This window comes from Phaenicophaeus curvirostris, chromosome 4 (assembly GCF_032191515.1).
Source record: "Phaenicophaeus curvirostris isolate KB17595 chromosome 4, BPBGC_Pcur_1.0, whole genome shotgun sequence".
NCBI classification, from domain to species: domain Eukaryota; kingdom Metazoa; phylum Chordata; class Aves; order Cuculiformes; family Cuculidae; genus Phaenicophaeus; species Phaenicophaeus curvirostris.
The window spans coordinates 50,400,450-50,426,702 of record NC_091395.1 but is presented as its reverse complement, the minus strand read 5'-3'; the positions used below and the strand labels follow the sequence as shown (position 1 = coordinate 50,426,702).

General features: G+C 40.7%; 2 protein-coding genes across 6 annotated transcripts; one reads left to right on the top strand and one right to left on the bottom strand.

Moving 5' to 3' along the window:
* Window positions 1-421: 421 nt before the first annotated feature.
* SGCB (sarcoglycan beta) lies at window positions 422-9,135 on the bottom strand. Its single transcript, XM_069856068.1, has 6 exons — window positions 9,088-9,135; window positions 7,185-7,394; window positions 6,238-6,423; window positions 5,934-6,125; window positions 4,896-5,027; window positions 422-2,268 (listed from the first exon to the last, which is right to left on the bottom strand). The coding sequence occupies exons 1-6, from the start codon at window positions 9,109-9,111 to the stop codon at window positions 2,065-2,067; spliced, it is 948 nt and encodes a 315-aa protein (XP_069712169.1). The 5' UTR covers window positions 9,112-9,135; the 3' UTR covers window positions 422-2,064.
* Window positions 9,136-9,316: 181 nt separating this feature from the next.
* SPATA18 (spermatogenesis associated 18) lies at window positions 9,317-22,463 on the top strand. Of its 5 annotated transcripts, none has more exons than XM_069856061.1 (11): window positions 9,317-9,434; window positions 12,237-12,342; window positions 12,454-12,569; window positions 14,050-14,168; window positions 16,061-16,298; window positions 17,262-17,420; window positions 17,960-18,135; window positions 20,106-20,229; window positions 20,569-20,649; window positions 21,348-21,397; window positions 21,870-22,463. In XM_069856061.1, exons 1-11 carry the CDS (start codon window positions 9,348-9,350, stop codon window positions 22,018-22,020), a joined length of 1,407 nt encoding a protein of 468 aa, XP_069712162.1. In that variant the 5' UTR covers window positions 9,317-9,347; the 3' UTR covers window positions 22,021-22,463. The 5 variants fall into 5 exon arrangements, with proteins under 5 accessions (XP_069712162.1, XP_069712164.1, XP_069712167.1 ...); XM_069856063.1 differs by having other exon boundaries at window positions 21,348-21,393; window positions 21,870-21,944; XM_069856066.1 differs by lacking the exon at window positions 21,870-22,463 and adding an exon at window positions 15,259-15,387 and having other exon boundaries at window positions 21,348-21,410.
* The last annotated feature ends 3,790 nt before the right edge of the window (window positions 22,464-26,253 follow it).

Here is a 26,253-nt window from a genome sequence, read left to right as displayed (position 1 = left end):
CTTTAATGGGCACTTTGTGTAGAATCTACTTAACCAAGGCAGTATGTCATTTTTAAGATCTATTTCAGCTGCGAGTCAAGGATGCTGCTGCTGCTGCTTATATTTTTATACCTATGTGTGTATTTATATATAAAGTGACAGACTTCCATTAGCATGAGTGAAAATTCTAAAAATATTACAGTTTATTCCCTCCTCTTAACTGTAACAGATTGATACTAATTGGGACACTACTCAGCAGCAAAAATGGGTGCAAGTTTTCAACAAAATGTGTGTTTAAGTAGTTAATAAATATCAAGTGTAGTAAAACTGTGAAGTTCACGAAGGCAGGATGCAAAATGTTAGTACTTTCCCATAACCTCTAATGTGTGCAATTCAATGGCTTTGGCTACGTTTCATTCTGTTTCTTCAGATTTTGTTAGAACAGCTCCACTGCTGTCCACCCCTCTAAGCCCCAACAACTACTGAGCATCAAAATCCAGCTTTGCCTTGGAGCAGTGAGGGAAATGTGACCCCTCTGATCTCTTTTGTGGCACAATGCCCGACCCAGGGATCCTCCTCTAGAAATCACTTCTACTCATGACAACTTACTGACCTCTAGTGAATACAGCAACTGAGATCTTAGATACAAAGTTCTTGTTGCAGCAGGAGCCAATTTGTATTTATGGAAATCTGTGTACTGAGAGCTATAAAAGAAGGGTAGACAGTTTATCCTCCCATAACAACAGACCAGTTCTGAAGCTAATGAGTAACATTTGCACAGCTTTTAGGAAGGGAATTGTGTGCTTATTTGGAAAAACTTGTCAAAAACCTACTTGCAAAGACACATTTGTGGCCTCCATTATGAAAGTTACTTGATGGTACTACAAAACTATTTTTAACTGAAGAAAACAGGTGGGGAGGGAAGAGTGGGAAACTTGTAATGAGCGGGTCTGTTTTTGGTACAGAACACCTTGCCTCTGCAAACAGCTGTAGCAGTAGCAGGCTGTAGTAGTTTCTATAAGTTCGCAGTTCATGACAGACACAATTTCACTGTTGGCAAATTCAGATACATGTGTACTTACTCTCCTGTCACAGGATTCCATACTATCAAATTTACAGCTATAGATCTGCAGCTTAACTTCAGGATTTCATTCTGAGGGTCTCAATTTATGGGGAAAAGCTGATCTCAGACACTGCTGCTTACAGTCATGAGTCAGATTATTACCTATTGAATAATGATTTCATACGCTATTCACATTAAAGCATATAGGAAAATACTTTTTCTGGGTGGTAAGTTATAAGTACATCTTTTAAAATTTACCTCTAATATAAGCACATTTTATAAATACTTCACATAAGCAAATGTAGAATCCCTATAAACTGCACAGACAGAATGGGAGCTCAAGCAACACTTCAATAATCGCAAGACTATTTCAAATTTAAAGTTATATTTCCACATTTGATATCAATTAGCAAATATTAGTTGTGCTACTGTAATTATTTCTTGAACTGCATGAGAATATATGGCAGAAATAATGCAGTATTTCAGAGAATCTGCCATTACCCCTCACTTAGTACACATATGGTAAACCACATAATTTTGGGGAAAATTGTTATATCAACCCCTGGCAAGAAATAAAGAGAAGACAAAGATTTGCTGCTTCAGCTGTCCTAGGCAAATCAACTTCCACAAACTGACATTCCTGTTGAAGTACTTCAGACTGCAGTTGTTTTCTCAGGAGCCCTCAAGGTCTTGGGATGTGGGACAAAAACCTCCTTTATAGCCAACTGAAGGCAGTCAAGATTGTAGCCATGATCATGTTCTTTAAATATATTCTACTGATCCCAGTTCAGGAAGGTATTCCAGTATGCATGTAGACTGAAAGCACACTAAATTAGCGCCACTATTATGGCTGACAGGATGATGACATAATACTGTGAAATATAACAGCCTTTGCTTAAAAATATTGTGTAATAAATATTAGTACAAACTTTTGTAAAAACAGAAATCCTTGAAGGCATGCAATTACTTCATACAAATACATGTAAACACAAAAGAGAACTCTCCTGGCAGTGGTTTGTATTTTAGTGCGTGGCTCCACATGGATTGACTGAAGTCTGACAACCCATGTTAGAACCTGTGACCTGAACCTTAAACAGGGTACCATCTGCACACATACAGAGCTTGAAACGCAGCCAGTTGCCGTTATTAAACTGTTCTCCGTAAGACGAACTTGGCAGTCGCGATGGGCTGACCATCACAGTTCCATTCAGGATAATACTGTTTTCCTATTGAGAGGGAGAAAAAAAATGCAACTTCTAATTTCAAAGAATCATAGAAATATTTGGTTGGAAAAGACCTTTGAGATTGAATCCAACTGTAGCACCTCATCTACCTTTTTTGTTTAAGTACTTCCAGGGATGGAGACTCAACCATCTCCCTGGGCAGCCTGTTCCAGTGCTTGACAACCCTTTCAGTGATGAAATTTTTTGTAATATCCAATCTAAACCTCCCTCAGTGCAACTTGAGGCCATTTCCTTTCATCGTATTGCCCACCACTTGGCAGAAGAGACCAACACCCAGCTACCTACAACCTCCCTTCAGGCAGTTGTAGACAGTGATAAGGTCTCCCCTCAGCCTCCTCTAGTCTAATCAACCCCAGTTTTCCCTCAGCCACTCCTTGTAAGACTTGTTCTCCAGCCCCTTCACCAGCTTTGTTGCCCTTCTCTGGACATACTCCAGGACCTCCAATGTCTTATTGTAGTGAGAGGCCCAAAACTGAACATGGTATTTGAGGTGCGGCCTCACCAATGCTGAGTACAGGAGCACAATCACTTCCCTGGTCCTGCTGGCCACACTGTTTCTGATGTGCCATTGGCCATTTGGCCACCTGGGCACACTGCTGGCTCACATTCAGCCAGCTGTCAACCAACACCCAGGTCCTTCTCTACCAGGCAGCTTTCAAGCCACTCTTTTTCAGGCCTATAGTGCTATATGGCGCTGTTGTGTCCCAAGTGTAGGACTGAGCACTTGGTCTTGTTGAGCCTCAGCCCACTGGTCTCAGCCCATTGATCCAGCCTGTCCAGATCCTTCTGTAGAACCTCCCTACCTGCAAGCAGATCGACTCTTCTGCCCAGCTTAGTGTCATCCACAAACTTACTAAGGATGTACTCAATCCCTGCATCCAGATCATCAATAAAGATATGGAACAGAACTGGACCCAGGACTGAGCCCTGGGGAACACCACTTGTGACCAGCCTCCAACTGGATTTAACTCCATTCACCACCACTCTTTGAGCCCCGCAGAGAGTACGCCTGGCCAGGCCACTGGCAGCCAGTTTCTCAAGCAGAACACTGTGAGAAACAGTGTCAAAGGCTTTACTAAAGTCCACGTACACTATATCCACAGCCTTTCCCTCATCCACTAGTAGGTAACCTTGTCATAATAGAAGGAGATCAGGTTAGTTTGGCAGGACCTGGCCTTCATAAACCCATGCTGACTGGGCCTGATCAGCTGGTTGTCCTTAAACAAGGTAGGTTGTTTTTGAAAAAGACAAGCTGGTTTAATGAATCATCTTTAGTATGTCTTTAGAAATCAACAGAATTAAAAAAAAAGCAAACAAACCAAACATATGCCAAGGTTTCATTTTTTAATTAAATTCGTGAGTAACGCCCACAAATTTCTCAATTATAGCTAGCAATGTACTTTGCTATTCCAGTGTGTCCTGGTTTCAGCTGGGATGGAGTTAATTTTTTCCCTAGTAGCTAATATACTGCTATGCTTTGGATTTAGTAAGAGAATAATGTTCATAACATACTGATGTTTTTAGTTGTTGCTAAGCAGCGCTTACACTGCGTCAAAGAATTTTCAGCTTCCCATACTTCACTGGCGAGGAGGTGCACAAGAAGCTGAGGGGAGCCACAGAAAGGACAGCTGACCTGAACTGACCAAGGGGATATTCCATACCATACGATGTCATGCTCAGTATATAACTTAGGGGAAGCTGGCCAGGGATGAGAGTGCTGCATGAGAACTGGCAGGGCATTGGGCAGTCGGCAGGTGGTGAGCAATTGTGTTGTGCATCACATGTTTTATTTACTCTTATATCATTATTACTCTCTCCCTTCACTGCCCTATTAAATTGTTTCTATCTCAACCCACAAATTCTACTTTCTTTTCCCCTTGATTCTGTCCCCCATCCCACTGGACAGGGGGGAGGAGAGAAAGCCAGCAGCTGGGTGGTGTTTAGCTGCCCATGGGGGTTAAACCACAACACAGTGGTTCATCAATATTGAAAGAGACTGCAGTAGTGTGGCTTTTTACTTGACAAACCTATTAGTAAATGCAGTAAAAAAAAAAAAGTGAAATGGGAATCAGTGTTTGAATTCCTACACAACATTAATTCAAATATTGGATAAATGTGTATGTATCTTTGGTTTATTTCATCCTTCCTTAACCTTTCCCGTTATTCTATGTGCTCTGCAATCTTAGCAATGTCCAAAAATCTTAAAATGAATGCCTTGCTGCAGCAGCACAGAAGACAGCACTCCTAACTGTATGCTCTGCTGCTCTGTCAAAGGTTGCTTTCTCCTCATTAAAACCTCCAGAAGAGAAGACTAATTCCCTTCGGTATTCATTTCAATGTGGAGGCCAATAGCTTAGCTTTAAATGCATTGAGAGTTTTTAGTGTCTTAACAGTAGTAAATCGTTGCTACCTGAAAGCTATTGAACCGCTAATTAAAAGCAAAGTAATAATCCACCTTTTAAAAACCTTACTAAATACAGTGACGGTAACTAAGCTTTCATGCATGATTACTTTGTATAAAATCTGAATTCATAATAAACTGATGTAGCTTTATATCAGCCTGAATTTGAAACTAAGCTGTCCAAAAAATGCTGATTTGAAATACTTACTGCTTTAAGTTCCATGTTACCCCCCATTCGGAACTCAATGGTCTTGCCTGTGATGAAAACACCTTCATTTCCACGGACAATTGCACGGCCATCAACTTTTATGTTTAGATCACTGGTTGCATTGCTGGTAATCTAAGAACAAACCAAAAAAACCCTGTCTTGTAGATCAATGAAAATGTGCTGCTTGGGTTTGTCTAAGTAACTTCAATTACCTTAAAAATACTGCTAAGCAATTTAATAGAAACCTTTGGTGGGCTTTTTGCCCTCCTCCCATTGTGCCTATGAAGCTTCTACCCATTTCCACATACACATTTGAAAACAGGGATTACTTACTTTTGGAAGGTATGTAAAATAATTTATATGTGCATGTTATTTGTTATAAAAATAACAATTAATCTAACAATTCTATGGGATACACTGTTAACACTAGTAGCAAATACAGGCTTCCTGTTACAAGTGACTATGTAAGCTTCCTCCTCTGTTTTCATTTAATCTTTTCCTCCTATATATTTAAAGTTATAGGCTTTTTCAGCCTGACATCAAGATCAACATTTTAAATGTACACGCACCACCAATATTTAGGTTTTTTAGTTTTCTGATAAGGTAGATTTGATGTAGAAACCAACTAAGAACTCGTTTAACCTAGAAGCCATGAACAGACTGAACTCCTAGAATGCTGTGATTGTTCTCTGCATGTTTACTCAGACTTCTGAAATTCTGACTGTATTAACGTTTACCTCCAATAGAAGAAAAATGATTGATGAAGTTCTGGTAATTATTTTTGTAAGCTCTTAATAAAAAGATACAAAGGCCTAGTTGGCATGGTATTCCAGATATTATACTCATTTAATGATGTCAGTTTACATTTCTGCTCTAATTTTTCGAGTGGCTTATGTTTTCAGAGCAGCATTTTCAGCTGTGTTTAATCAAATTTCTAAATATGCTTGAAAGATTGTATTAGTAAACTTTTTTTCTTATTTCACAGCTATGGCAAATCTATGATGAGCTGCTACAAAAAGGTAGTTAAAAGAGACATACCCTCTCTGTAGAGGCCTTTTGTACATTCAGGATTTTAACTCCATTTGGCAGATGGAACTCATGAGTTTCATAGTCTGTGCTGAACAAGGTATTTTGTGTCCGTGGATCAACAAATTCCATGCCAATATCGCTGGTAATTGAAGTTTTGTCTTTTTCCACACTGAGCTTGGTTGTTCCTTGCTGAAATACAATCTTCAGAAACAATATACTTAAGTTAATGATGTTTTAAATATCACGTTTATGAATAATACCAGTGTAATTCCATAGCATTGCTCACACACTTTCAATTCACAATACAACTTACAGGCTGATTATTTCCAGTGATCACCAAATCTTCATTACGTCTGCCTCCTACAGTGCTTTTATATAATGGATGTATAACTCCCATGTCAGAAACTTGCTTAAACCGCAACAAGCCACTCTCATGGAACTCCATGCTGTCACAACCATTGGGACCAATTCGAATCACTGCCCAGATAACTAGTGTAACCTGAAAGAGAAACACAGATTTTCAAAGATTACCTTGATTGTCTGGATTTTCTGACCACAAATACTGTACTAATTAGATGTTTTATTTTACATAATTACTAATGCTAGTGAGCTTTAGGTGTGTATTTACTTTAGTATGTTTAATACCTACTGGAAACAATCAGAATGCATTTAATTATGGAAAGTATTTTGCATTTTTAGAACTCATCTGAAATAGTAACTGAAATGATTTGTGTATGTATATATACCTGAAATTAAATCATGTCCATAATTAAATCTTTTTCTTGTTTAAGGGTAACTGTGGTATCATAAGCTAAACAAAATTTCTCAACAAAGTATCTCAGTTCAGGATATACTTACTGTTTGACTATAAGAAAGCATCTTCTGATGTGGATGAAAACTAATAATGCTATGAAAAAGAATTCATTACTTTTCACTGATCAATAATAAAGAGGTGGTAGTTACAACAATACAGGGTTAAAGTGCAGTGGCTGATTAATTCTGAAAGATAAACCGTGATAAACTATAATAATCATGACACGACTGATAAGATTCTTCCATCTAATTCTGCTCAGACTATCATATATATATATATATATATATGCATATAAAGGAAGAAAAAGGAGGGGAGGAAAATTAGAAGTCTCCTTCAGCACATTTTAAATCCTCCTTAGTCATACTGGAATAAGTTTTATTTCTCTAATAAGCAGATGAAAATGAAATACATCCTAATGTTGATTACAGCCTAAGTATTATACTCACAATAAGATTGATGACGGCCAAGATAAAAAGAAGAACAATCACACAAATGGCCAAGTTGCCTTTCCTGCCACGTAAACCTGTCTTGTGAAGACGGTCTTCATCAATAGGAATGTATCCCGCTTTAAAGTTACTGTTGTGCTCCTTATTAACATTCCTGCGTTCCACAGCCTTCTCTCGCATAGACTTCTTCACTGGGCCATTTGAACTGTGCTATAGCACAAAGCATGAATTAGCTGTTATTACAAACATATTATAAACACCATAATATCGTTATAAAATATTATTATTAGCTGCTAATATAAACGTATTATAATTAGCTGCTATTATAAACATGTTATTTACATATTATGTAAATTCACCAAAATAATACACATATATGTACACAAAAACCCCCAAAATGAATTGACTACTGGAATATATTATATATTATATTCAATATTATATTTCAGTCTGCCACCCTGTACTTAGAATACACATTTGCAACCACTGCAATCTCTACTAACACTATGACTAAAATGAAAATCCAAATATTATCAGATGATGTATGTTTTTATATGTAATTTTTATCATGGCAGGTAGGAATTATAAACGACACAGCTGCAGTAAGAAAAAATCAGCTGTAAAGAACTTCATCAAGTTTTTAGCTCAATACAAACCACAACCCTGCAGGTCATTTACAGAAATGCAGGACTTTAATTCCCTCCATGCAAGTGTGGAATAGATTATCAATTAATCTATTCGCAGTGTGTGTGGTGGAGACAGTTTTGGAGTGACTTAGGTATCACAGGATTTGTATTTGACTTTATTATCTGCATGGAGCATGTAAGGCTGTATGTGTCTACATTGATGTAACAGTTAAAAGCATCTGTTTTTTTCCTCTTGCTGAACAAAGAAATGGTATTGAGAAAAGTTCTGGACCTGAACAGGTTTATAGTGGGCTTCCTCAATGACCTTCTGGAAGCTGCTGTAACCCTGCACAACCTCAGAATTGGCTTAGGCTAGGAAAGTGAGATCTGTACTCTGGGGAAAAGGCAACAGAAATCTTGTACAGCAGCAGTAGTATGATAGAATCATAGGATACTCTGGGTCGGAAGGGATTTGAAAGATCATCTAGTTCCACCCCCCCTGCCATGGGCAGGGACACCTCCAAGGCCCCCTCCAACCTGGCCTTGAACACCTCCAGGGATGGGGCAGCCACAGCTTCCCTGGGCAACCTGTGCCAGTGCCTCACCACTCCCATGGTGAAGAAATTCCTCCTTATGACTAGTCTGAATCTGCCCCTCTGCAGTTTACACCCACTGCCCCATGTCCTATTCACTACAAGCCCTTGTAAACAGTCTCTCCCCAGCTTTCTTGTAGCGCCTTCAAGCACTGGAAGGTCGCTATAAGGTCTCTTCACAGCCTTCTCTTCTCCAGGCTGCACAAGCCCAACTCTCTCAGCCTGTCCTTATACAGGAGGTGCTCCAGCCCTCGCATCATCCTCGCAGCCCTCCTCTGGACCCGTCCCAACAGCTCCATATCCTTCTTATGTTGGGGATTCCAGAATTAGACACAATGCTCCAGATGAGGACTGACAAGAGGAACAGAAGGGCAGAATCACCGCCCCCCGACCTGCTGGCCACGCTTCTTTGGATGCGGCCCAGGACACAGCAGGATATCTCGTTCTCGGAAGGCTTTCATGGCGAGCCGTCCCTCCAACGTATTTTTCACCTCATAAGGCAGGACAAGGCCAGGCAGCGCGGGGCCGGGGAACGCGGCCGAAGTGGCGTTTGTGGGGCGGTGCCGGCGCTCGGGATCGCAGAGCGGCCCAGGACCCCCGCAAACCCGGACCGGCCCCGCGCGCCTCGGGCGGGCTTCGCCGTGTCCCTCCTCGCCCCGCAGCCGCCTCCCCGCGGGGACTGACCTGCTCGGGAGCGGCCGCCGCCATCTTCCTCCTCCTCCTCCTCCGCCCCCTGGCGGGCGGGGCGGGGGGCGTGTGAGGGGCCGCGTGCGGCGGCCGTTACCGGAGCGTCCGCGGCGCCGCCTACGTTACAACTGTGGGCGCTGAGGGAGAGCGGTGCTAGCGGCGGGATCCCGGGGCGGGGGAAAGGGGGACGGGGCTGGGGAAAGCAAGCAAGCCAGCCCTAGCCCGCTCCGACCCCGGGAGCGAGGCGAGGGCGGGCCATGGCCGACAGGCTGAGGAGGCTGGTGGGCGCGGAGAGCGGCCGCGCGCTGCAGGACAAGCTGGAGAGATGGTACCGCGACTACGAGGTGGGCAGCGCTGGGGGGCGAGGCGGGGGGCGCCTCAGCCCCGCTCCCCGCCTCAGCCCCCATCCCCTCTCGGCCTCCCCGCCTCGTCCCGGGGCCGCAGGGGGAGGGGCCGTTTCCGCGGAGACGCGGGACGCGGAGCGGCGCCTCCCGGAGCGCGGGGCCCGCGTCCCCCCGCAGCCGGACCGTGCGGGGGGGGCCGCCGCTGTGCGGCCCTAGAGCCCTTCAGGGGTCGGGTCCTGCGCTTGGGACACAGCAACCCTGTGCGGTGCTACAGAGTAGGGGAAGTCTGGCTGGAAAGCTGCCTGGAGGAGAGGGACCTGGGGGTGTTGGTTGACAGCCGACTGAACATGAGCCAGCAGTGTGCCCAGGTGGCCAAGAAGGCCAATGGCATCTTGGCTTGTATCAGAAACGGCGTGACCAGAAGGTCCAGGGAGGTTATTCTCCCTCTGTACTCGGCACTGGTGAGACCGCTCCTCGAATCCTGTGTTCAGTTCTGGGCCCCTCACCACAAGAAGGATGTTGAGGCTCTGGAACGAGTCCAGAGAAGAGCAGTAAAGCTGGTGAAGGGGCTGGAGAACAGGCCTTATGAGGAGCAGCTGAGAGAGCTGGGGTTGTTTAGCCTGGAGAAGAGGAGGCTGAGGGGAGACCTCATTGCTCTCTACAACTACCTGAAAGGAGGTTGTAGAGAGGAGGGTGCTGGCCTCTTCTCCCAAGCGACAGGGGACAGGACAAGAGGGAATGGCCTCAAGCTCCGCCAGGGGAGGTTTAGGCAGGACATTAGGAAAAAATTTTTCATGGAAAGGGTCATTGGGCACTGGCAGAGGCTGCCCAGGGAGGTGGTTGATTCACCTTCCCTGGAGGTGTTTAAAAGACAGGTAGACGAGGTGCTCAGGGAGATGGTTTAGTGTTTCATGGGAATGGCTGGACTCGATGATCTGGTGGGTCTTTTCCAACCTGGTGATTCTATGATTCTATGAAAGACCAGTTTAGGTTGCTGACCCATGCACTCAGTGCTGGCAGCACTCACAGCCTCAGGTACTCTTTCACTTCCCTGTGCCAAAGCTTGCCAAAAGAAAGGACTGGAGGCTGGAAGTGGTGTTGGAGCTGCAGTGACTGAGTCTGGATCCGAAATAGTCGTGTGGTGAAACACCAGCAGAGAGAAGGAGCACAGATGAGGGCGTGCTCAGAAGGAATCGCCTGGTACCTGGGAATGATCAGGAAAATGTGAGGGAAAAAGGGTATTGAAAGGTGGAATGAGGTCATCCAGTTTCCTGGCTCTTCTGGACTGGATCCCTGTTATAGCTGCAAGGCTGCAGCAAGACAGCTCAGCTGCAGGAGGGAGGCAGGCATGAACGGACAGGATCAGTGAGGAGAAGGAAGGAGGTGGGATGGATGGGGATGAGGTAACAGTTTGAGGGGGCAAAACAGTGGAAGCAGGAGCGAAGGTGTAAAATTTAGGAAAAGAGGAGATGAAAAGGAGCTGAGACGTGAAAACTGGCAGTTTTCTCAGTCAAAACAGTCTTGACAGGGTTGTTACTCCTGTGTCAACTAGCCTTAGGACACTGAGAGCTGATTTGGTCATGAGCCTGTAAGCATCTGCAGCGATACGGTTGGTGAGGAAAGGAGCTGTTGCTGAGATACAGCCTTTTCCAGGGAAGCTACCTCCTTTTTTTTTTTTTTCTTTTACTTTGTGATACGTAGGAGTTTCAGAATATGAATAGCTGGTGAAACTCTCTGCCGGATTTGTGGCAACATAGCAAAGGATGGTTTTAAGGAGCTTGCAGGTAGATCCCACAGAGTGCAGGGTACCAGAGGAGGAAGAACAGGGGCACTCCTTTAAAAATCTTACAATTGGATTGTGGCAGTAGATCTTGGGGTGGGCTGAGCAATAGTGGGAGCTGAACTCTTGATAAGAAGTTAGGTGAGGGTATTCTTGTGGGGTCTTGGGAAATGAAGATGAGCAGCTTTGTGCTGCCATTACAGAAAAGGAAGAGCTGGCAGGTGAAGGTACCGTGTGTGTTATGTCAGTGTAATGAGCTGGAAAAATGCACCACTGCAAAAGTGGTTTTCTGGTGGAGATTAGGAGGACTGTGCTCTTTGAAGGTAGAGGAATGCAAGTTGCAGCAATCAAAATGCAAGCTGACAGGGGCATGAGTGGGAGTTTTACTGATTTTGGAAGCTTCTAAAAACTGTATGGAGCCATTGAAGCCTGAAGACCTAGAGGGCACTCTTACCTTGAAGGAGATACACAGGTTACTGATAAAGATTAAGGAAACAGCTCCTGGCAGGTGCAGTAGTGTCCTGGACAGATTAATCCCACCTCCTTTTCAAAATTGTCTGTACTGAAAGTGATGTGGTTTAGCTGTTCTGTTGTTTCCTAGGCATAATGCTGAGGCTTACCCATTTTTCAGTAGTATTTGTTTCAGCTGATAACTTTTTAAAATCAGATGAAATTATATGGTGGCCTCATGGCTGTTGACAAAGCACGGTAATGCATTATTTCAGCTATTATGGAAAATCAGATTTTGGGCGAATACATTTTTTCATTCAACAATCTCCTATCTATTATTTAAAAAATTCTGTGATTTAAGTTCTTGACACAAATCCACAATTATTATGATTCTTCTTTTAGAGAGAATTGTGGTTGCGTCTTCTTTGTGAATGAGGAAAGATGAGCATTCTAGTGGCTTCAGTAACAAAAGGTTGTGAATATGTAATTGTAGGAAAAAAGTCATGAGCATAGCAGAAGTCATTTTAAGTAAGAAAACCCAGGCAGATGTATTAATGTCCATTGGTTTACAGATTAATTCCTGTGATCAGAATCTGAACCGATGCTGTGAGATAATAGAACTAAACTCTGAGATTCAAGGACAGCTCTTCGCAATCCTCTATGAAACATCTCAAGAAGGTAAATCAGTGCCTTGTCTTATTACTAACACATTTCACTTGTGTTGTCTTGTTAAGCTCTGACTCTTTCTGTAAGTGTTCTCACAACTTCTTTATTTATGTATTTTCTTAGGTGGGCATTGTGCAGGTGTGGAAACAATAAAAACTCGTCTCCTGCCATGGCTAAGGACTTGTTTTTCCTGTGCTACTTCGGGAAGACTCTTAGAAAGCAACCTCTCTCTCACTCAGGTAGATAGGAAATTTATTTTAAGAGAATAGAATGGTGTGAATTTATACCCTCAGCAGAACTTCAGTGACTTTTTGTCAATGATAGCCTCCCTCCCTGATTTTGCTTAATGAACTTTGTTTAGTTACTCATGGAGACAACTGTGCTATTTTTCTCTCTCATTTTACACTTCCTTTGAAAGGGAAAGCAGAGGTCATTAAAGTTACTTTTGGCCTCCTAAGGCTTATACTATTTCACAACAATGGGTGACTATATGGAGGAATTTGCTCTGTAAGAGAAGCTATGTTCTTGTACTGCTTTCCTTTCCTAGGTAAAGAGTTATGCTATATTTACATTTGCAGTACCATAGTAGAAGTATTCAGGGTGTCTCTCTGTTAGTAAAAATCTACTATTATGTGAAAATATATGTTTAAACTCCATGCATTTATCCGTGAGCTCCTTTTTTTTTTAATGGAAATATTTTGTTTACTTTCTCACCATTATAATATATTCAGAAGGGGGGAAAAAAAGTACTTATGTCCATCATGATACCACCATGTGTCTGACTTGATGTCTCAATGTATGTGATATTTACTGAAGGCATTGTACTACTAACAGTTCATCAGAAAACACAGATCTGCTGCGGCTTTCTGCTTCAAAAGAAAATAAGAGTGTCAGTTGATGCATACTAGGGGAAAATATTGAAGATCTTGAGATCTGACAGTGGTGTCTCCATGTTCTCTGACTTCTCATTTTTATACCTCTTCTATAAAAATCTTTCACAATTAAAAAATGAGCAAATGAAAAATGATATCCCTCAAGAGTCAGATTCTAGTGTATTGCAGGAGTAGGATTCTGCCAAAAAAACCCCAAAATGTAAAATAATGATGTTATTAAATGACAGTACACCTGGTACACCACTTATGGATTTGTCATTGCACATGACATTTAAAATATAAACAGAAGCCTGCTGCACAGATACTTAATTCTGGTAATATCAGGTAAATCTATAGACTGTTAAAGACAGAGCTGCATGTGTAGCAATGTGGTTTCTGGAATGACAGTAGTAGCCTCCTCTGTTCTAATAACTTTTTCTGTTAATTTGTGTACATGATTTCCCAAAAACTTTACTTTAGTTGGTGATAGAGGCAAGTCAGAAGATGACTGGAGGAAAAACCCATGCAACACATCTGCAAGAACACTTTGTTCAGGTGGTGTCTACGCAGGCAGCAAATCTGTGTATGCAGACCTTCTATATTCTCTGTCATGAAGTGTCAATGAAGTTATGTTTTTCCTAACATAACTGAATACTTATTTTGTGTGCCTGGAAAGTATTGCTTATGTCTCTAGAAGGGACACAATTGCTTTTCTTTTCATTTATTTTGGAAATTGTCTTCATACTGAGTTGTTTTGAAATAGATCTCCTAATCGTGCAATACTACGTTGCTGAAGGATTCTGTAATGTAGAGCATTCAAGCAGCATGATTTTGTGTTTTGTTGTAGGACTCAGTTGAGAAAGAGAAGCAGTTGTTAGGCCTGCCCAGCAGTCTGAATTTTCGTCTGCAAGAGCTGGAAAATCAACTGACTTCAGCTCGTATAGAGCTCAGCCGAGCAAAACAAATGTAGGGGAATTAACTGTAATTATTTTTTTTTCCTCTCTCCTTTTCAACAGGCTGTTTTTTTCTCTTGACATCTAAACACTGATGAAGTTTTCTAAAATGTTCCATTTCTGGCTTAAAATCAAAGCTTCAAAATATGTGTAGGCTCTGTATTGTCTGTATGTATCCCAAGTGGAGTACAAATGATGGTCATACCCACATTCATAAACTGAATTGGTAGGTTTTGCTTCTGGCACAGGAGTTGGAAGACACGCCAGTGTTTTAGATGAAAGAGTTTTGTATAGTGCATGACCATCCCAGTAGAATTATAGTCAATGAACTGTTGCATGCTGACCAAACCTTGATAAAAATCAATTGAGTAGCTATAGTGCAACAGTTTTCGAATGACTACAACATGTCATAATGAGTTACGGTATATAATCAGTGTGTGAACATCTAAGAAGATCAAAGCACACTGTGCTGGAAAGAGGAAAACAATAACATCTGCTTTAGGAGGGAAAACAGAGGCGTTGGGATACTTTCTAACTTTAAGTAATAGACAGATGATAAACTTACTTGACAAGTTGTCTGCTGATGTTTAAGAAACAATGCTTCTCTTGAGGAGAGCAGGAGAGGAATCGTTAGCCTTTGATATTACTCGAATAACACCATTAGTGTGATACACTGACTGGCTAGTGTATTCCAGCAAAGTACTCGAGGACCTGATATAACAAAATACCTGGAGTCTTAAACTGCAGGAAAGAAAACTGACCTGGTTTAGTTAACATCTTAAATATGAGAAAGAAACTGGTTTCTTTCTTAGACCTCATAATTTGAGCTAGTGCTAGTTAACCAGTGATCTCTGCTGTAATGTAAAGTGTAGCGTATCCAGTCTCATGTCACAGTACACTTTTAAAGTGTAATTAGGAGTATGCTTTGGAGTTTGCTTTTTAAAAACTCTTGATTTCCCTGTATTTCAGCAGAAGGAGCTTGCTCAATATTTCTCCTCTTTTTCTGTTCTGTTTGTTTGATGATGAGTATTAATTGATAGATGGTTTGTATTTGTAGAAGGGCATCTTGTGACTGATTTGATTCTGTATGGTTAAGTCTTGAGACTGTGGGTGCCTACAAAGGAGGATGCCCAGAGGAAGTTAGATCGTATGAAGGACTATAAGCAGCAGATTGAAATATCCCAGGGCAAGATCTCTGTCCTGGATGCCCAAAAATCTCTTCTCCAGAGCAGGTAGAGGCATTACTTAGAGAAGTCACTGAATCAGAGAAATTGTTTATATTATGTGACATGAATTTCCCTCCTCGTCTGAGATTGAAATATAAACAAAAGCTAAGCTTTTTCATGTTTATTGCGAATGAACATGAACTCTTCAAGTGATTTCTCCTAGTGCCCAACTGTTTTAACTTCAGGCAGCTATATTAAGTTTCTGGAAAAGCAGCAAAGAGAGCAGCTTTACAAAATACATTGAGAGCAACTGTATGGGATATAAAAGGAGATGATTAGTTTTTTTGTTTGTAAGTCCTCTTAGAATACTGTACCATTACAGGGAAGAACTTGTTATATTCTCACTTTTTTGACTTCAGAGCTCTTCACTGTTACTGAAAGAAGAACAAATCTCCAGAGTATTACTAGTTAGAAGTTTGTTTCCCCTGTACAAAGTGCTTGGCTGCACACACTTTAGGAATTACTTTAATTTTGTTGTTCAAGCTCTAACTCATAAAGTGTATTGACTCAAATGCCTTCATACGAGACTAACCAGCTGCAGATTTTCTTCTTTAATTAAGTTGGCTCAAAATCTTAACTTTCTCTGGCAATAATTAAATTGACATAAAACTCTGTGCACTAGGCAAAGGCAGCTGAGGATGGTGAAGTGTCCTTGTGCTTCTTTACATGTCTGTCATAGGCTTCCACGGAGCCGCTCTCCTTCCCCAAGACGTGGTGTAAGCAAGTCATGTAGTCCACTTCACCTGAGGAGCTGCTCACCTGGCCGAGCCAGACGTACAAATGCTTCGCGCCGTGCCTGCTTGGTAGCTCGCTTCGGTGACATTTATGCTCAAGAACGCTTGGATGCAGAGACTCTTTTGAGGACATGCATCAGTGACATGGAGATGGTGCAGAGAATAATATACGCTGCAGCTGTGGTGAGACAAAAAAAAGATAAATTCTTGTTTTACAGGCCAGAAGATTTTTATAAAATATTATGTCTGGATTGGATTACATTGTGTGTAAATTAGCATTTCTGTGAAGTACGTTGAAGAGAATTTATCTTCTTTTTTTCCCTTTTGATTTTGCTTTCTTCACACTTTTATATTGAACCCTCAATTTAATGTCCTTTTCTGACTGTCCTGTCCCAACATTAGAACATGGCCAGTAATCTAGAATACAGGTGCTAAAAAGGGTGCATAAGAAGACTGAATGGCTCTGAAAGGTAGACAATTTCTGCACTAGATAACACTCCCCATTTAGACTAATTTCTTTGGGAATATTACATTTTAGAAACCTAAAAATCTTTCCGTAGTCTGCTTCCTTTTTACCTGTAGCTATGTGCTTTTCTATTTTTTTAGTCCCTTGAAATTACCTAGATGCCTCACATTTACTGTGAGCTCAGTCTGAAGGAATTTCTTTATTTTTTCTGCTCTTAATCTTATTTTCTACAAAATTGATGTAGTACTTACCTGTGGCAGAGAGGCAGTGTCTCTCTTAAATGTGCTTGTGGTCACACAAGTTAAACTTCTGAAGGTTTTTCCCACAACTGTCATTCAGTTTACACTCTCCAATTCAACCTTTCTTCTCAACGGACAAGAGGTGCTCCTGTCTGACATGTCAAGCTGTGGCGCATAAAATGCTGTTACTGAATTCTGCTCTTGGTATCTTTGAATGCGATTCCATTGATTGTGGGTGATGGAATCCTACATAAAAATAGAAGGTTATGTGGGAAGCTTTTCAATCGTGTCTTCTACAAATAAATCACACTCGATTTAATCAGTAAAGGCCTCCCAGATAGGTACTATTTTTAACTTTCACTTTTACAGCAGTGTTTTATATTCTTCCTTACAATCAGTCTCAGCTTCCTGGATTTAACTCGATGTTCTGTATGTTTGCAGGAGTCTTTTCGTGCAGCAAAGGTGGCATACAGGCAGTTCAAAATGCGTGTAAGAGACAGTTTGTCTGTAGGTCACTCGGGGCCTGAGTCACTTGAAGACAAGGTCCTGGATTTTATAGTTCAACATGAAGACCTGTATGATGTTCAAGCCAGTGTCAATGTAAGTTAAGGACAGTGCGGAAGTGATGTGTTGATCTGTTTCAGTAGCTAACAAATTTGGAGTGTGTAAACTGGAAATGCATTGTAACATGCAGAAGGAAAAAAGTTTCTTACATAGATTTTGTCTTGTAGCAGTTAGTTTTCCAAAATAATATTATGGTATGGCCCAGTAATCACTTGTTTTATTTGCTTGTGACTAGAATGTCTCTGTCTGCCAGAAGATATTTTTGGCAAGATACGGTGTAACTGTCTTATATGAAATGTAGCCTACACTTATTTTATTTTGCATCTTTTCAGTAGAATTTCTCTCCCTCTTAAGCTTGATGTCAGTGATGTAACTCGTAGTTTATTTCTAAAATAACAACACATTCTTTCCAAAGCTAATGTTTTCTGAAATAGCCTAAGACAACGTTGTTGGCAGCTGCTTGTACTGATTTTTCAAGGTAGAAAGCTGAGAGGCATATTTAGGGGGGAGTTCCATACTTGTCCATGAATAGAAGTGTTAGTGAGCTCAAATTGTTCAATTGTGTTTATTTTCAGGAAGTAATTCGCTCCATGAACACCAACCCAAAGATTTCATTTCCACCAGAAGTTGATTTTATTGTGATCAGCACTTTGATTCGAGAGTTGTGCCGTGTGGCTTTTTCAATGCAGACACTTGTTCCTCCTCTTGATATTTCCTTTGGTATTGATGGAGAAATTTTTGATGAAAACAAGTAAGAAATATTTTTTTTAATAGTAAGAATCTGATTGAAAATAGTCTATCAGGTTGTATAGTCTGCTTCTTTCCTGATTAATATAAAAGTTTAAGATTGAAACTAAAGATTAATTTGAGTCAGATATTCCTGCTCTATAGTGAATTTGGTATGCCTTTAAGGTTTATAATGGTATATAGGTGCTGGGTGTAGACCAGTATTAACAGCTTTTTTTAATGAATCGCAGAGTGTTTATCTGGATAAATTTCAGTCTCTAGAGCATATTTAATTTATCCTTTACAAGGAAAATGGTCATCAACTTTTCTTTCCCTGTTTAGACTCTTTGTGCTTCCAGTGTTTGTAAAATGTGTGCGTCTTTGTTCCTCCTTCCTGGTCCTTCTTGTAAAAGTCGTGTTTACCGAGATCTGGCAGTTGGTGCCTGATACTAGGATCATCAACATGTGTGCTGTCACCTCCAGGCTGTGGCTGCTGTGCAACATAGGGATATTAACACACTCCCATATCTTCAGGTTTAGAGTGGAGCAAAAAGGAAAATGCCGTTTGAAAATCAGAATTTTGTTTACAAAGTCCACAACATAATGTAGTTTTTCTTTTTTTGCATAGAGTCAGAGCTGGCTGCTTTGTCAGCTGGCAGAGAGCTATAAGTGTACTTCCATGCTTTTGAGAAAACTTATGGGATTGATAGCTCCAAAAAAACGGCACTCAAAAGGAAGAAGAGCCACACCGATAAGCAGGTTTCTAGTAATAGTTTGAAATGGAATGGAACCCAGATAGGAAAGAGTTTGAGAAGGCAAGGGGTGAAATAGAGAAAAGTAGCTCTGAAACAGGAAAGTGCAAAGTCATACATGACTGTTTAATGGTCCTGTCCAAATACTGGGCAGTTAGCTATTTGATACCCAAAGCTATTGGCTGAATTAAGAAGGCAGCAATGCTATGGTATAGTCTTGGGATGCTTTCTCCACCTACTTGATGTGTGTAGTCTTCAAAAAACAGGTCTAATGTGTTTGTTTATATGTGCTGCTGGGGGAGACATACATACACATATCTACTCATCCAAATAGATAATTACATGGCATATGTGTGTTCACATGCCCAGCATATAGATGCTACACAGAGATGGAGCAAAATTTGTAGAAATGGCTGTTATGTGTGATACCACTCTGTAAGAGGGCCATCCAAACTTCCTCACACCCTATACCTTCCTCCATGCAGAGCTTCATGACCGCTTACAACATTGTTTTATTTAAAGTGCTGTTGTATATACATTACTAATGTATAGATGCATTGCTATTTTTTGTTTCCATTATTTGGTATTAGTTTTGAGTTTGAATCCACAAAACCAGATGTGTATTATTCAGCCAATGTTGCAGACTTAGGGAGGTCATATATACATATATCTCATGTGTGTTTATACAGACTTTCAAAATAATTTTTCTTAGCTAAAAAGTCACTGTTTCATTCTCAGTATCTGAGTATCTTGCTAATAAAATCGCCTCTTATGTCTCATAAGGTACTAGGATTTAAATTTATAGTTGAGATGGGGTATTTCTTTAATATTCTTTATTAGGGGTCTTGTTTTGGCAAGATATTTCAGGAAGATGAGATGACTGTCTGACAAAATGCTTCTCAGGAGATTTAATGTGTCAGTGAACCCAAGGGCCCTGGCTTGCATGGGGCTTAAGCCAGAGTATGGTCTAGTGGCCTTCTGAAGCGTGAGATGGCTTTATTGGAGTGTCTCTCAGTATAAATCAACAGCATGTTCTGCTATGTCTGTCTTACAAATGTAGTTCTTTTACAGCTTTGCTTAAAGAATATTTATTTTTGTAATGTGGAAATATTGTCAAGCAAGATGCTTATGAGCTGTAACTAATATTCTACTTTATAAGAATTGATGACTTGAAGCGTCTCATTTATCTTTTGGGACTTAAGTGCAGACATTTGTTGTACTCTGTGTTTTGATATTTTGACAGGTACCATCGTGTTGTGGAGTCTGATTTCACGGCTGCCTTGGTGGCCTATCATGTATGGCCTGCTCTGATGGAAAATGATGTTGTAATTGCGAAGGGAAGAGCAGTCACAAAAAGAGGAGCTCTGGTATGTACTTCTCTTAAGGACCATGTTAAGGGAAGTAATTGGATTTGAACACTTTTCAAATCTAAAAAGATTGTTCCCTGTGTGGCTTGGGTTGTGTATATCAAATCAGTTGATAAGTTTTAGTGCCTCATCCTGTATTTAGGATGAATAGTTCTGTTTACCTTACTGTATTAATTATGCAGATGTATGATTGCTGGCACAGCCTCCTCTGAAGAGGTGGTTTACTGTGTTTGTTCTCTGTCCTCAAGCCTGATCTCCAGCACCGCAAGTCTGCTTCCCAAGTCTGTCTTTATTAAATCCCCTCTCTCAAAACATGTTTGTCAAACTCTTCTCTTGTAGTGGTCTTGCAGAAGTAGAAGCAGAAGCAGAAGCTGCAGCCGCAGCCGCAGCCGTAGCATCAGTCCTCTTCTATCTCATCATGTAAGCCCCACAGAATGCTTGTAGTATAAATGACATCAAGAATTTTAAACTCAGGATGTAGGCAACCTTTTAAAAATGCTGGCATGAGGTGATGCTGCACTGACAGATAGTTATTGCCTAGTATAGTTATCAGTGGACATACTGTATGAGAAGTATGTGGATCTCAGAATGCTTTCCCTGTACTCCCTCTTGCTTCAATACCCTTCTGAATAACTAATTGCATCATCTGGAAGTGTTTTAGTGGTCTTGCAGTACATATACAGCACGTAGTCCCTGCCTCCTGGAGTTAGGAATCTAAATTTATCCTTTAATGCCTCAAAGGATCAGAATATCACTGTAGGGTGGGCAAGAAAGGAAGAACTGAGGTGGTACTAATAAGAGGAACCTTAGAGTTCTGTGCATGGTATGATTACACAATATTTTTAATTATTTCTATGAAAATAGTTTATTTTTCTAGTTGCTAGCCCATCCTATTAAATTGACTTAAATTGTGAATATTGAAAATGTGGGCAAGTCTTACATTTTCGTATGTGTGCAGGGTGTGAAAGAGAAACCAGGAAGTTGTTGAATTGGACTTGGTAGAGCTGCGTTGACAGAGCAACCTGTGCAAGTTTTCTGAATGCTGATGGGTCCCCGTGTGCCTTTCTTGGGTGCAGTTATTTAGCAAACCTGAGTTTCATTTTCTGTTTCTCGTGCAGTTGTCTCGAAGCCGCGGTCCTTCACCACTGAGGAGTGGAAGCCCAGGTAAGTGCGCATATTAATTCATGATGACTCATGGTTATCACATTAAGCCCTTGAACAACTGAGCAGAGACAGCAAATAACATACTGAAGGTCTTTGGCTCTAAAATACTTGTCCAAGTCTTACTTTTAAAGTGGGTAGTCCCTTTCTTTTCTGCATATGGAAAAAGGCTGAAATTTCTGATTCAGAGGAGAGTTTGTTTTTCACTCTATTCAGACCACTGTCATGAATTCTGTCTGCTGGCTGCCTTTGCTGTGGCCAGTTCTGTAGTAAGTAAAACTTACTCTTTCCCCACGCTAGAGATAGTTAGCTGCACGCCTGCTGGCTCCATGTCTTTCAAAATCCAAAGAGGTAGTTAAGTGTTGATAGTGAAGTGAGGGATTTCAAACAATATGAATGTGTGCCCATCTTGAAGCCAAGACAGTTTAGAGATTTAGGAAAAAATAGTTGTACTGAAATGCGTCTTTTTCTTCCAACAGGGCGTTAACTGACCATTTTCCTGTCATTCAGTATATCTGGATCCAACAACTTCACTGGTGCCTTTTCTCTTCAAGAATACCTCAAATCTTGCAGAAATGTGAATGGCAATTGTCAGTCCAAATGGAGTTTGTGTTCAGTGTGGTTTTTTGAGTAATAAAAGGCTTATTTATAATGTTAGGAACTAATTCAACCTTTTGGATTTTCTTTTAAGAAAAAGTGCATGCAATACAGGATCACACTCATTTGGAAAAATTTGCAGAGCACAGAGGAACCTATGCTGTAATCCTGCAGATTATTATTGTAATAATTCTATCTGTAATGTTTCCCACAGATACCAAATGATGCAGTTTATCTTGATAGGATGTTTACTATAACCCAATTGGTGAACATTGCAGAATGTTAACATTAGGTGTTACTTGAAAACAATTTAATTATTGCTTTACAATTTTAGAAAATGGCCATAGTCTTAGGATGTTCCAGTCTCACACAGCATCCTATTAAGTACATCCTTCTTGTAAACTGGACTTTCTAACCACAATGCAAAAGTTGCACAGATCTGTTTTAACCTACCGATGCTCCAGCAATCTACAGTACTTTATAAATTGGACGCCTGAACTGGAGAGAGATGGATTTGAAGGGCAGTGCACCCTCGGCAAGTTTTCTTGGGGACAATCTGGAGAAGTGGGCCTTTGTGAACTTCATGAGGTTCAACATGGCCAAGTGCAAGGTCCTATACCTGGATTGGGGCAATTCGCTGTTTCAATATAGGATGGGGGATGATGTGATTGAGAGCAGCCCTGCGGAGAAGGACTTGGGTGTGCTGGTGGCTGAGAAGCTTGATGTGAGCTGGCAATGTGCACTTGCAGCCGAGAAGGCCTGGGCTGCATCAGAAGAATCGTGGCCAGCAGGTCAAGGGAGGTGATTGTGCCCCTCTACTCTGTTCTCATGAGACCTCACCTGCCATATTGTGTCCAGTTCTGGAATCCCCAACATAAGAAGGATATGGACCTGTTAGAGTGGATCCAGAGGAAGGCCATGATGATGATCAGGGGGCTGGAGCATCTCTGCTATGAGGACGGGCTGAGAGAGTTGGGGTTGTTCAGCTTGGAGAAGAGAAGGCTCTGAGGGTACCTGAAGGGGGCCTACAGGAAAGCTGGGAGGGGACTTATAAGAAGGACATGTAGTGATAGGATGAGAGGGAATGGCTTTAAATCGAAAAGGGAAGATTTATGTTAGACATTAAGAAGAAATTCTTCATGATGAGGCTGATGACACTAGCACAGGTTGTCACAAGTTGTGGATGCCTCCTCCCTGGAGGTGTTCAAGGCCAGGTTGGATGGGGCCTTGAGCAGCCTGATCTAGTGGGAGGTGACCCTGCCCATAGCAGGGGGCTTATAACTGGATGATCTTTAAGGTCCCTTCCAACACAAACAACGATATGATTCTGTTAAAGTGCAGGTGTATGCTTTAGCAAGGTCGTTATACTCCTTACTAAATTGTTTGTTACTTAGAAGTGAATATCATAACAATTTGTAGTTTGGAACCTAAAGTATTTTGAAAGTATGCCACTGACTATTTGCAGGCTTGAAATATTTTGCTATCCCTTTTAATGGGCTTTCATAGCAGACTGAGTAATTCTTGTTAACACAGTGGGGAAAAAAACTGTCCAGGTCTCTCTTACTGTGGGTGTTAATTATTATGTTTTAAGTGTAAAAATTAGAGACCTGAAGATATTTCATTCTGGCACTTCAGATAGTTTTTTCCCTTTGTAAATGTTTATTTTAACGTCAGCATTTTTGTTTTTGAGAACTTGATACTGTCTTTCTCTCAGAACCTCATCTGTAGTGCCAGCCTTAAATACGAGCCACACAAGTGACTGCTTGAGGCCTTGTGCTTTTAGATAGAAATATAGAATTTGTCATAGCAGAGCTGATGTGTAACTTGCCAACCTCACTGTCTTATTCCAATCAATACCTGATGCTTCAAAGGTATGTGGAGCTTTCCCCAAATTAATCCCAATAAATTTGGACTATAAACAATTATAAGGAGGAAAAAATCCTTTCTGCCTCCTCTTTTAATCAGCCTATGCCCTGGAACATGATATTTCATTAGTACTACTGTAATGACACGTGCAACACTATTAGTTCTGAAACTATTTAGTCCTTAAAATTAAGTTACAGGGGCAAAGTTTGCGATCCCTTGCCAAGGATCTTATGTAGATTTACACATCCATGCTCTTTCAGTCTGCTTCTTATGTGGCTTAAGACTTTAGCACATAGTTTTTGGGTAGAATTTGGTATTGGTTCCCATAGCCATAGATCAGCTGTGACTCTAGTTACACAGATGTATTTTCATTGGAGTTGGGCCCGTTAGTAACCAATGACAGCAATATGAAGTCTTGTACTTTGTGTCATTCATTATGAACTAAGGGGACACAAAGGCATATCAATGTTGTTTAGTGTACTTCCTTGTTATCTAAGAAAGTTACAAAAGAAAATGCAAAACAGTATGTTTCCTGTTCTAAGAGCCCGATTGTTGGTCACAGCTGTGAATCTGGGCTTAAAGTACAACTACATATTTCTGCACTGATCTCATAACTAAAGCCACCACCGTTCTGGAAAAACAGCCTGCAGCTTGTGTGGCAACAGAAGTTAATTAGATACCCCAAATATGGTTTTGAGTAGAAAAATGAAGAATTTTGAGTAATATTGTAATTACCGAGGGCAAAGGAGAGGTAAGGTTTTTTTAAAAAAATAGGTATTATACGTTTGTCTGCTGCATGTAATTACCAAGACATTTATCTGTTTTTATTTTGATAGCTAAGTTTCCATACCATCTGTGAGAAAACCAAAGACTACAATAAGGAAGTGTGTTTTTCTTGACAAGCATGAGAGGCAGGATAGTTCCTGACTTGCACACACCTGTGGTACCACTATGAACTAATATTCCCAAAGATCTAAAAATTGTATAAAAGAAATTCTCAGTGCTTGGTGGGCCATCTCATTTTAGTCCCCCAGCAGGTACTTGGAGAACTAGTTAGTCTCAAAGTAAAGGAGAAAACTAAAGAAATGACAGCCAACAACTTGTTTTGATAGTGGGAAAGCAGCTCTAGGGTTGTGATGGTGGTTTGTATGGTTTTTTTGTGATTTTTGTTTTGTTGTGATTTTTCTTCATGATGTTTCAGAGCACAGCAAAGCATTTTCAGCAAAATAGGAACTCAGTCCACAGCATGGTAACAATTAGTTAAACAAACCTTACTCTACTCAGTTGTACTCTGTAGCCCATAGTCTTTTTACTGGAATATACTGTCTTGTACTAGTTGCCCATGCAGCTTATTTATAGCCAGTTAAATCTATAGATAAAAGAAAAAAGATTGCTTTTGATGCCAAGTTAGACACTAATAGCTCCCTTGCTTCATTTTATCCACACAACAGGAGTACAGAGGATGCATAGCAATAGCGATTATAGGGGATTAACCAGCAAATGCAAAATAACTTATAAAAAAAAGGGACTTCTGTAATTGCGTTTAAGACCCTATATTTTAATTAGAGTTTTTAAAATCTTAAGTAAGATTTTTTAATTTTCTTTTTTTTCTTTAAATCATAAGCCTGTATAATGCCACACTTGTAAATATAGCAAAGTAGAAAAAGAAAAAGGCTTCCGTTACAAGATAGTTTTAGAACAGTATGTTCATGATTGAAGTGTCAATATCAGGAAAAAGAAGGCTAGATTTTGAGCTAATGTAACTCCTTGCAGATGGCCTGGTGGAAATGAGACTGCACAGGCTGTAAAAAAGCACCACTTTTGGGACAAAGTGTTCATGTAGAAGATTTATGCACGTTTGTGTGGGATTTTGAGACTGCCTAAGAATTTCGCCTGCATATCAGCACTTTGAAGGCTGACTATGTTTGTTTCAATTCAAAGGCTGTCCTGGAGTCAGTCTAAACATATTGATATCTTCTCACCTATCTCTGGGAAAATACAATGTCATCAAAATATCTTCAGTCTTCCTTCTTTAATGTTTACAGCTCAATAATGTAGAGACTCATGCAGAACCAGCAGATAATAAAGGTAAATGGCTCAGCTAAATTTGGTACTGCACGAAGATTTAAATCTTAATGAACATTTAAATTCAGAAATTGTCTTGGATTCTCTCAGCATCCTGGTAGGAGAAAACTAAGTTGGGAGCAGCAGGCTCCCCATCTAATCTAGTTGGCAGTGAGTTGTGATGCTGATTCAGTCTTGTAGGAGGCTGTGGAGATGAGTGGTAAGTAAAAGCAAAAATATGTCCTGAAAAAAGTAAATGTGAAGGCTGAAAATTATCAACTTGCTCCCTGGAAAACATATTCCTGAATGTCCTCCAGGATTTGAGCCTTTTGACTT

Bases quoted from the DNA above. Each gene is read 5' to 3' on its own strand.
- SPATA18 (XM_069856061.1), top strand. From the start codon at position 9,348: ATGGCCGACAGGCTGAGGAGGCTGGTGGGCGCGGAGAGCGGCCGCGCG. The intron at 9,435-12,236 runs GTGGGCAGCGCT...ATTGGTTTACAG, and splicing joins GATGGTACCGCGACTACGAG to ATTAATTCCTGTGATCAGAA. The intron at 17,421-17,959 runs GTAAGTTAAGGA...GTTTATTTTCAG, and splicing joins ATGTTCAAGCCAGTGTCAAT to GAAGTAATTCGCTCCATGAA.
- SGCB (XM_069856068.1), bottom strand. From the start codon at position 9,111: ATGGCGGCGGCCGCTCCCGAGCAG. The intron at 7,395-9,087 runs GTCAGTCCCCGC...TTTGTGCTATAG, and splicing joins CGGCGGCCGCTCCCGAGCAG to CACAGTTCAAATGGCCCAGT. The intron at 5,028-5,933 runs GTATGTCTCTTT...GTTTGTTCTTAG, and splicing joins AAAAGGCCTCTACAGAGAGG to ATTACCAGCAATGCAACCAG.